The 12025-nt window shown below is 37.0% G+C and overlaps 1 protein-coding gene across 1 annotated transcript in view; it reads left to right on the forward strand.

Moving 5' to 3' along the window:
- GPC6 (glypican 6) overlaps positions 1–12025 on the forward strand; it is a 714343-nt gene that overhangs the window by 208079 nt on the left and 494239 nt on the right. The window contains exon 2 of the mRNA XM_050980236.1: positions 6814–6972. Coding sequence (XP_050836193.1) covers positions 6814–6972 — 159 coding nt within the window. The remainder of the gene's footprint in view (positions 1–6813; positions 6973–12025) is intronic.

Consider the following 12025-nt stretch of genomic DNA (forward strand, 5'->3'; position numbering starts at 1 on the left):
AATACTCAAGGGACTTCAGTTCTTTCCTTAGCATCTGTATAGTCTTAGTCTGAACAAGTTTGCCTTGGCCTCGGCTTCAGTAACTTATTACTGAAATCTTCCCAAGGACAACAGGGTCAGGGCTTCTTGTAAATGAATGTTCCCTGTGGGACTTGTAATGAAGAGACTGTTAACTAATTATCAGTCTGTTTGGAAGGCATTCATTTTTTAATTGACCTCAAAGAAGTCAAGGAACAAAAGGAATCTGAGCGAAGATGATTTGAGTTCCAACGCAAACAAATGAGTCAGTTTTATTCTTGGGGTAGTTGTACGGGTTTATTGGCGTCCACCAGACATAAAAGGTTTTCAAGTTCAATATTCCCTTGATTAAAATTAGGAGAGCTGTGTCTGATGGCACAATCTGTATGTTACAGACAGGTTTCCCTCCCTTCCTCCAGCTGTCATTTTCTGTGCAAATATTGCTCCTGTCATCACTTGTCAGGCCAATATTACGATGGAATTAATTTAAAACATAACCTGATTCCTTTTAGTTTGAGTAGGAAAGTTCAATCTGTGTCTTGAATGGCAGGTGCAGTTTTACAGAGGCTGCTTGCAGGGCTGTTATACCCCACAGAGAAGATAATTACAAAGTCAGACAGAGCCTTAGGACTTTTTGGTTAGAGAACAGGGTTTTGTCCGACAAAATTATATTTTAATTTTTGCTGTTTGGATATTGCCTGAAATGCTAAAATTCATGTTTCTAATTTATTTTTAACTGCTAAAAAAGTTATTGCAGAAAACATGATAGTGCTGCTTGTTTTTTTTTTTTTTCAAATTAAAGATGATTGTCAGTCAAATTATTCTACAGCACTGTTTTCTCTTGGCAGACGTGTGACAGAATGGTGCAAGCATACTGAAGTATAGCTTTCGCTAATATAAAATTTATAATGTGATCATTAAGAGTTTCTTATGCTCCTGATTTCACCAGAGAATTAAATGGAAAACTTCAAAAAGTAGGCATTCAGAAACATCATCACCCATACTGAAAATGATCCAAATCTCAAAATGGTGGGCAAGGGTTAAAGTTGAATGAGGTTTTTTCCTTTAACTCTATTTATCACTGTATTAAAATTATCTTTTACAATAATACAAAATACAAAAAATTGGGTGGAAAATTTTAACTTAAAAACAAAAGTCAAGTAGTTCCAGTCATTTATAAATCTGAGAGGTAGGAAGTTCTGAAGTAACTAATCACAGAACCACAGAAGAACCCACTTTGAAAGGAATGCTGGCAGATCATCTGGTCTCAGGTACTGAGGGAAAGGGAGCCCTAATGGGGTTTACTAACACCCTGTCCAGTCAAATCCTGGAAACCTCCAGCAATGAGGCATCCACCATGTCCCTGGGGAGGTTGTCCCAGTCACCAGTCAGTCAGTTCTCACTTTAACAAATTTCTTTCTTATGCCAAGATGAATCTTCTCTTGGTACGATTTGTATCTTCTGCCGCTTGTTTTCTCCATGTGGATCCTTGTGAAGAAAGATGCCCCATCCTCTTTGCACCTTCCCTTTAAGTTCTGTAATACTTTGATTGGGTCCCACCTGAGCCTTCTTTTTCTCCAGGGAAACAAACCCTGACTCTTTCAGTCGTTCCTTACACTCCAGTCTTTTGATAATCTTTGTGATGTTCCTTTGGACCCTCTCCAGTCTGCATCTTTCTTGTCTTGTGGGGACCAGAATGGGGACAGTGTTCCAGGTGCAGCACAACAAGCACTGAGTATAGGGGGATGATCATGTCTCTACCTCTGCTAGAAATGCCCCTGGGGATGCAACCCAGTATCAGATTTACATCTGCTGCTGCAGGGTATTGTTGTCTCATGTTGTCCCCTAGGAGCCCCCATCCTTTTCAGCACGGCAGCTCCCCATCCACACACGTGTCAGCATGTACTGGGCTCTCTGGCTATTCTCTTCCAGGTGCACTACTAGATTCTTGTCTTTGTTAAAGCTCATACTGGTAATAAATTCCACTGCTTTCTCCACAAGTGGCTGAATATGAGCAGGTCTGAAGCAAGCATTTCAAGTTTCAAAGACTACAGCTAATGACAAGGACAAATCACATCAATGTAACCTGTAAGATGAAGAATGTAGAGCTACCTTTTCTTCTTTTAGGCTCTGTTGATGCATTCAAAGTGATCAAGTTTGAAAGCACATCTTTATTTTCCCCCTTTTATTTAGTAATTTTTATTAATTTTTGGATTTATGAAACAGGGTGGTGATTCTGCTTCTATTCTCCCCAGTCATACAGTTAGCCTTACCATTCTGTGAACAGACCACTATCAGGGCTTTAAATTTATGGTTAGAAAAGGAACTATAACATTTTGACTGCCTGAGAAAGAATTGCTTCCAAAATTGCTAAACTTGCAACATGACCCATAAAAAATTCTGCCTGATAATAAATATGTTATGTCATAATACTTCCATTTCTAATAATATAACCAAGGCTTTCAGGAAATCTGGTGGTTAAATTGTTGATGGTAATGTTGTATTCCATAGGGTTTACTGATCCTTCAGACTATATCTTCTGCAAGCAGTTACCACTCTCAGATCAGTTCTGGCATTTTGATATGCAGTAAAAGCATTTATTCAGCTTGAGAGCTGTAAGTTGCGATTTTTTAAAGACTTCTGAGTTTTGTAGCACATTTTAAGGACACCAAACAGTGATACATCTGAATATAAAACAAGTGCTTTATAAATTGCTTTATCACACTTCAAAGCAGCATTGCTAGCAGGATTGCCAAAATCAGCTGCAAAACTTGCCAATTTGGATCATGTGAAGGCAGGTGTGAGATTACAGCTGTAATAAAACTGAAATTGAATACTGGTAGCTGAATTTGTAGTAGGCAATTGATTTGATTTATATAACATAAGCCACATGAGGAGAGATATGTAGGTCAGCATCTTCAGCTGGAAACAGTGGTTAGAAGAGTTGTGGTAGGTTGCTGGAAACACTGAGTTAGTAGCGGTTCAGCCTGGTGCAGTGTAACTGCATTCATGTCAAACTTGTTTGGGGAGACACCATTTGCAACAAGGAAAAACTAGTCAGTGATAACCAATGCCACTCGTGCCACAAAAACTGTTGCTAAAATTAGCATAAGAACCTAGACCATATGGAGTTTCCCAAGGCAAGAACTGGTACATTAGTTATGAGCACATTTCAGCCTGCAAAATACTTGAGGTGTGTAAATACACAAATTAGTGATTAAACACTTTCTGTGGTAATAGAACAATGTTGTACAAAATGCAAATGGTAAATGATCCAATTCAAAAAAATCAGAGGAAGCACGATCAAATTAGCCTGCAGAGTTATTTCCAATCCAAACAGCCTCTTAGGTCACAGATTTGCACAAAAGAATTTAAAAAGTCCAAAATAAAGCACACACCCCTTAATTAAAAATATACAAACTAACAACAACAACAAACCAAAAAACCAATCAAAAATCCAACCAAACAAAAAAAACCCAAAACCACAACCCACCACCCCCAGCAAAACACAACATAAAAACCTAACAAACAAACCCCCTACTTTTATGCTAAGAAAAGTGTGTCTATTTTTTAAAACTTTTTAACAAGGAGTGAACTAATGACCGTTCTAACATTAGTTGGACGTTTGACAAGAACAAGCACAAAATGAGATTCATGCTTTTAAAAATTAAAAAGATTAAGCATACAGAAATTACTTTGTCAGAGACTTTCCCTTTTCCATTCCCAGGGAAGCACATGAGCTTTTGTCCAAATTATGAACTTCTGGAAACTGCAGCCAGTCGTGGCCAGTATAAACATTGCAGGGCTTATGAGCAAAAATTTCTAAAAGCTTTATTTTTACAAAATTAGCTTGAACATCTTATGCATACAAAGTTTCTGTTGATGCAAACCAACGGAAAATGCTTTTTCTTTTACTTTAATTGTAGTCTGACCTGATCCTCCAGTGCAGGAAAGAGAAGGAAGCAAAAATCTTGAAACAGAATATGAAAAGGAGCACAATATATTCTATTATTATTTCTTTCTACAGAAATGCGGGGAATATATGGACAGGGAGGAGAGAAGAACTAGAAATGTGTTTTGAAAAAAGTTTGCTATTGTACAGCAAAATTTTTGTGATGAGGGTGAGTGGCTAGTATAGATGATTTAGGAGAAGCCATTTTTGTTGGGAGAAAAAGTCAATGAGGTAATGTAGGAGTTGTGAGTGTTTCTGATAAATGTGAGTTTCTACAGTCAAGAGCCTCGTGAATGAAGGAATAACCAGTGAACTCAAAGGAGGAAACTTAATGAAAATACATGTAAAAGAAAACAATGCACTAGGAATCTGAATGAGTTTGTAGCAGGCAAAGTGAGAAATAATTTTTGTAGCAAAGCAAAACTGAGACTCTAAATAAATCAGAGAAATAAAAAATTACTATTCCTCCAAAAATGACCATTCAATAGAATTTAATTTGTCATAATACTCAGTTTAATATAGTGACTTAAAGAATTTAGACTCATGGCTGTTACGTACTAAGCACAGTGCCATGATGATTACCATTAGGCCAGCTTATAACCTGACAATTCTGAGAAACAAAAAGGAATAAGAACTTCAGATGAAGAGAGGAAAGAAAATTGAATTTTATAAAAATTCTCGGTTGCAATGGCACCAGAGGATATTATCATAATAAAAAGCATAAACTACCACTCTGGAAGTAGGAAAGTAGGTATTTTCAATAAGGAAAAAAACCCTGGATTTATTGAGGAAAGGGGGTTGCAGACATTATGGATGGGGTATTTTTTTTATTTAATCAAGCACACAGCACTTTTTCTAATGATACAATATTTCAACTTTACTTGTCTTTCTGACATCTAATAAAAACTCACATTACTGTTACTGAAATAACCTTTATTGTTTCTTATTATGGCACCTTCCTTACCTGTTGAATAGCTGCAGTTTAATGTGACAGAGATGTAGAGGGTAAGGCAAACATTAGTCTGCCACTATCTTTTATGTTTGACAGCAGCTGGCTCTCCAGTCCCTGTATGTGTTGTTTATGGCTTAGATATGTGACTTTGAGGACAGAGAGGAATTAATTTCTTGTGGTGGGAGGGTGTAGCAGACATGGGAAGCAATCCTTACAATATTTTGATGGTCATGGGATATAATTTTTTTTTTCCCCAGGTATAAAACTTTTAAATTTTGTATTCAAAGTTTTATATCATGGTTCATTTGGACATGACTGGGACTTGTAGGTAGTACTGCCAGACAGTAACTGATAATAATAAAATGATCCTTTCTGAAGATGTATAGCTGTGAGCTTTTAAAAAGTCCTGAGACTGCTTAAAGAAAACTGATGGCATTATAATTCATATATTATGAACTCTTGCAGAAAAAACAAATTAAGATGGGGTGAGGAGTCAGGGTTGAGGAATGACCAAGTTTCAAGTTAAAATACTTCATTCGAGAACTGAAACATAAATTCGTATAAGGTGAGGGCAAACTCAAGACAGTGTTTATTCTAAGCATGTGCAAACCTCTTTTTGATGCTGTCTTCAAAATGATGCAGCAGCTAAATGTATTATACCCCTGGGAAGCATAAAACTTGGGGCCTGGTTCTCCTCACTACATAATAAGAATGGTGAAAAGCAGCCTTAAAGTAGGTATAAATTTCATTTAAGTCTTCTTTATGGCTCAGCAGTGGTAGAAAGGAGCCTCAGTAGAAATGAGAATCAGGTCCCCAGTATTTATTTAACCCTTGGGCTTTGTATATCATTTTATTTTCACCTTTAAGAGATTTGCAGAGGGATTTTTAATCAGGATTCAGTGTACAGAAAGCTAAATGTTTTCATTGCCTTACAAGTAACTTTAATCATACAGGCAGATCATTCTCTTTATTTCTCAAGAGGAAATGGTAGAATTTTTTGCCTTAGTACAAACCAAGCTAAATGTTTCTGACACCCTTAGTACAATGTCAATTGGAAATTCACATTTCATGTAATAACAGACCATTTTAATTTCATGAGCTGAAGAATTGGTTTCCACGTGCAAATTCTACTGAAGAAAGCAATATTGTCAGAAGAACTGGCAGAGTGCTTCAAGAGATAAATCTATTGAATTAAATAAGAGGCTTTCATTACCTTTTACATTGCATTTCCATATAACATAAGCATTAATTAAACTATTCACTGCTTTCTCCTATTGAGCAGAGCACTTGCTCAGTCTCACAAGAAATGCTGCCCAAGAAAACCCAAACAGAATCATTAAAATACACTTTAGAAAAGGGGAAGGAAGGGGAGAAGTGAATAATGTTTTGGTGCACTTGGGCAAGTGGGACCTGTCTACAAAAATGCATAATTTCTGTTCTTCAGGTTTTGACAACAAATGCATAGTTTTTATTTTGCAATTTTTGACAGATCCAGTCGCTTGTAATAGGTCATCTCACTAGACATTCCTCCAGGCAATTTGAATACAAACAGGACACAAGTTTTTTCAGATTTTGAGCATGCTTCAGTAAATGTGGAAGGCTTCTTCAGTGTGGGAGAGCACTTCTGGTGTGAGGCAATTTTACTTTTGAAGTATAAAAACAACTCTGCAAAGTGTGTCTCCTCTCCCCTGTGAGGAATACCCAGCTATGGCAAAGTTGTTGATACAAATTCAAGATGTTTCCTGTCAAGATCTTTAAGTACAAAAATCTGTAGTTTTTGGTGGTACTCTGAGTACCACCAAAACTGAAGACCCATCGTGTGTTTTTTGGTTCTGGCACATTTCTGTCTATATTCAAATATTTCTAATTTCTCCTTTTCATGTGATTCCAGGGGAACATTTGAGAATCTGCCCTCAGGAATATACATGCTGCACTTCAGAAATGGAGGACAAGCTAAGCCAACAGAGCAAACTGGAGTTTGAAAACTTAGTGGAGGAGACAAGTCACTTTGTACGCACGACTTTCGTTTCCCGGCACAAGAAGTTTGACGGTAGGCTGGATATAATTTACTTATTTTCAAGGTTATGGGATTTAAAATCCATAATATACATAATAAATTCCAATGTTCTTTTCTTTCCAATTAGATATCACATTTGCAATTGTCAGTTTTGCTAAGATAAGGGTTAATTTACAGCTAGTATGCTTATCAGCCTTGTGAATATCGCCTTTAATTACAATGACATCAAGAATCAGACTGCTAAGTGCCTGCAGGCTTGGCTAGTATTGAAAAAAGAGATTATATATGCATAGAGAAGTTTATAATTTTTGTCTCCTAGTTTAAAATGCAAAATTTAGGTTTCTAATTATGTTCACTGTTGCAGTATGAACGGTGGATCTCCCATGATTTTTGTTATTGCAAAGCAGTATTTGTATAGTCTGCCTTTTTATAGCCTTAAGGCTGTTGTTTTTTTCCTGCATGATTTTCTTGTGATGTAGAGGCTCTAAGAGGGCTTCTGGCTACCAAACACTAAGGCCTCGAGTTGTGTTTGAGAGAGATTATCATACAAACTACTTAAGCAGTTGATTGAACACATCTTTTCTACCTGGAAAGAACAGAAAAGAACAGTTTGAGAGTTTTATTTCCTTTTAATCAGCCTTTATAAGATCTTTTCAAGATCAAGGTTATGGCTTGACAATTTGCTAAGGGTTTGTCTTTGATACTGAACATTAAGCTGTTTTTATGGTTGTGTCCATGTTTTTAAATCATGGTTTTATCTGAATATGAAATCTGTATTTGTTGAGTGTCACCCTGAGCATTTCTGCATATGTGTAAGTTGAAAAGAGTCTGGCATTAAGAGGATTGCAAAGAGAATTGCAGAGCTTCATGTAGGTGGAAATCCTGCAAATAGGTGGGTAAAGCTGGCTAACCCCAGGTAATGGATCATATGCACACATTTAGGAGACTGGTGGAAGCATTATCTCTGAACTTAGAAGCTTGCTTCAAACCTCTTCAGTCCCATTCAGAAAGAAGTGAAGATGTCTCTAACTCCTTAGGGTAATTCTGTATTATTATCTAGTTAAAGATTTTTTTCCTGATATTGATTCTCTCAATATGACATAGAAGAAAAAATGAATTATATGAAAAGGGAATGGAAAAAGTATAAAATGAAGATGAGCTGGACGAAAGTCTCTAGCAGATCAGATGCTAATGTAATTTAGAGAATGTCCTTGAAAGGTGGGGATGACTGTGCAATGCTCTGAGTTGTGATGACTTCTCTTTTTAATGTAAAAGCATAATTTTTTAAAGTAGTGGATTTAAAAAAAATTAATTGTTTTCAAAGGATCTAAAAAAAAAAAATCTAGAACTTGTGTGCAGTATTACAAGATGAGTGTGCAAGCAGAACAGACATTTCAAACCATCTAGAGCATGCACAGGCCTTTATTTTCCTGGTAGGAAACTGGGGTGATCACTGGTTTTCAGTGACCTTGCAGCACACTGAAAACACTGGGCTCATTGACCACAGAGCTCAGACAGCACTTTGCTAAATCTTTGTCAACTTCAGGCCTTTTTGCATTGCATTGACTTTAAAGACTGTGGCTTTTTCAGTAATCTGAAGTTCTGTGTCTTAATACTGATGGTAAGGTATGCCTTAAAGTTCCTGATTGAGTGTAAAATACTCCCCTCTGGGATCTGCTCCACAGGAAATTGGAATAAAAGACTAAGTTGTTTCTTCTGTCTTATTATTGATGTTTTAAAGGGAATTTGCAATGTGATGTGTTATCAGAGAGCATTTGAACTTTGTGTATGCTTTCAGAATTTCAATGCTATTTTAACGCTATTCAAAATTTGTTCACTTGTATAGAAAAACTGCTTCTTTCCAGAAGGGCAAAGACATTAATGGAAAAATATATTCACCTAATAGACTTTCAGTGTAAAATCAGCTAGATTTCTTGCAGTTTAAAATACTATGGTGCTTTTCAGTATAAAGCAATAGCAAAGGTCCGTGTTTTAACTGCTGGAGCATAACCCTTTTTTTTTGATGTTTTTTTAATTTGGTACTGTGATTGCGCAAAGGAATTCTGATACATGATTCTGCCATTTAATGCTAGTACACCACAAATAGCAAAACAGATACAGCCAATTGTGATGATTTTATGGAAGTTTTGTGCCGGATCTGTGTTTGTCAGGAGCAGCATATGTAAGTAATAAAAGAATATATGAATATCTAAGTAATGCTGAGATAGGTATCAGTGTTGGTCCCTTGAGGAGTTAATTTCAACTCTAGTTTCTTCCAAGCTCTTTTTTTTGTTCAGACATTCATATAATTTTGAGAACTCTTGAAAGGACATCAAAGGGATATCTTGTAGATTTTACAGGTTTTTTTTAATGCTGTACTAGACATCTTAGTGTAATCCTAAGTTTTGCAACATAAGACTTCTTAGAGGTCTGTGAGCTCTTTAGAATTTTCATCTGACCTTCATAAGCCTTATCTTTCTTAATTTTTCTGCTCCACAACCATAGAGCTTAGATATGATGATTTAAGCATAGATATGATGCTATGATTTCCATTTTGAGAGGCAATTTGAGATCTGTTTTCCTTTTCAGGATTTTTTCCCAGATTCCTATTCATGATCTAATCTAAAGGAAACCCAGTCTGCTGTAACTTGAACATTGTCTCTTTAGCCTCTGATGAGACAAACGATTTTACACAGAATCACAGAATCTGAGCATGGCTGAGATGTGACGGGGGTGGCTTTGTCAACCCTCCTGCTCCAAGCAGGCTCAGCTGTCACAGGTGACCCAGAATCATGTGCAGCTGTCTTTTTAATATCTCTGTGGATAGAGACTGCACAGCACCTTTGAGCAACTTGTGCCAGTATTTGACCACCTTCACCATAAACTGTTCTCTTGTGTTTATGTGGAATTTCCAGATTTTGTTTTGTTTTGTTTTTCTTAGTTTTTACCCATTGCTGTCACCGGGCTATATATCCCCCACTAGATATTTATGCACATTGATGAGATCCCCTGCACCTTCTCTTCTCTGGGCTGAAGAGTCCCAACTCTCTCTGCCTCTGCTTTTAGATCGGGTAGTCCAGTCCCCTCCTCATCTTACTGCCTCTTGCTTGGATTGCACCAGTGTGTCCATATCTCTCTGGTACTGGGGAGTGCAGACCAGGATCTAACTCTCCGTGTGTGGCCTTACCAGTGCTGAGCTGAGATGAAGATTTCCTTCCCTCAGCCTGCTGGCTTCCTATATAATTTCTGTGTCAGTTTTATATTTTGTTTCACCTGGTACTTCCAAATCTATACGAGAAATAAATGTCTGTAATGATTAAAAGCAGTAGCAGTTAAAGATTAAATTTTTAACAGAGAACTTTAGAAATTACTAAGCGATTTGGAACCATCTATGATCAGAAAAATTATACCTTTCTTTCAATTGCCTATCAGTTTTTGCATTCTTAAGCCCTTTATAATCTTTCATTACTTACTCATTTGCACTCCACATTTCTGAAGAGCTGTCACTGTATTGGGACTTTTGACTGCTCCATTCTTCTAGAATAATTTATTCCTCATAGTATCTGAGGTTCAAGATGTCTCAGAACCAAAGATCTGACAATATAATTCTTCCTTCAGTTTCCATGTTCTAGACAAGTGCTGTGCCTTAGCATAAGTCACTTCACAACATAATGCCAGCTGCCAGTTGTGTCTTGGCTGAGCCTTCTGTGCAGATGTTTACATCTGTATTGCTACCATCTGCATATTTGTCATTGCATGACTGGATGGTCATTTCAAGCAAAATCAGTATCTGTGACTTAACTAATAGATATGTGAGGATCTACAGAAATTTCTCCTAAGAATCTTGCCAAATAAAAAAGCCTTGAAATGAGAAAAGTTCTACAAGTGCTCGATGGTCCCGTTTCAGCAATGGGACACACATACCCTTCCAAACACTAGGAAAACAAACAAAAAGCCTTCCCAACAGACAGGAAACACACAGGAAGTGAAGAATTCCAGCAGATACGAATCTTTCTCTTACCTTAAGGCTTTGTGTAAGACTAACCCATGTGAGGAGATACTTAATGATCAGCTGTATCCTATTCCTAACAACAGACAAGTAATCATGCTCCATTCCTTGGACCTCCAGCGTATACCTCAAAGCAGCTTAAAATATATTATACTCCCAGTGTAGCTGTAATGGTATCATCTTATTATCACCAATTCCCTTGCATAGTGACATTGCTGAGCAGCTGTTTCACACACAAGCCAATTTCTTTTAAGTATTGCTCCATCAGCAACTGAAACCAGCCTGGCCGGAAGGTTTTGTCATGAATGTTAATGAGGACACAAGTAGCTGTTCTGTGACATTTTCTCACTAATCCTTTGAATAAGCATAGGGAAAAATATAACAAAGAGTGTTAATTTAAGATAAATAGATCAAAACTTGATAAAAGACACAGTCTCCTCATTCTCATTAAAGATTACACTAGCAGTCTTAGTAGTGGTGTTAAAAATGAAGGAATGCCTAAGAATAGCTATCATGAACTTGAATGGATACTGATAGCCTTCAGCAGAATGTGTGGGGCATGATGCCTTTTAAGGAAAATAACCTGAATAGCCTAAGGACCAATCTGCAGCTGCATTGATCTATCACACAGTGTCATCATTCCCCGTGCTCCTTTTATTTGCAGTCTAGGAGAACAGTGATCCATACCCATTAGTGCTGCTCATATATATCTTACAGTCATTACCAGCAGTACTGGTGTAAATTACAGGGCAGCAAAGAAAGTTTCACAGATGATCTCCCATAATAATACCTAAAAGAATAGCTAACATCCCAGACACCCTGTATTTCCTTTTCTTGCACACTTTATGAAAGAACTTGGAGAAAAATAGCAGGTTTGAATCTTTCCTTGATACGAGAGCTGAAAAAAATATTTTTTTTGATGTTGGTTTCCAACAAAGTAAGAACTTTTCAAGGGGATGAATTATTATAGCCAGGTATAACTGTCTCTAATTAAATTTGGCAAAAAAAAAGTGTGAAAAGTGAAATAAGGGAGGTGCTTGAAGTTGGAATACACTGCAGTTTTATGGCCAGTGTAAG

This window comes from Serinus canaria, chromosome 1 (genome assembly GCF_022539315.1).
Source record: "Serinus canaria isolate serCan28SL12 chromosome 1, serCan2020, whole genome shotgun sequence".
NCBI lineage: Eukaryota > Metazoa > Chordata > Aves > Passeriformes > Fringillidae > Serinus > Serinus canaria.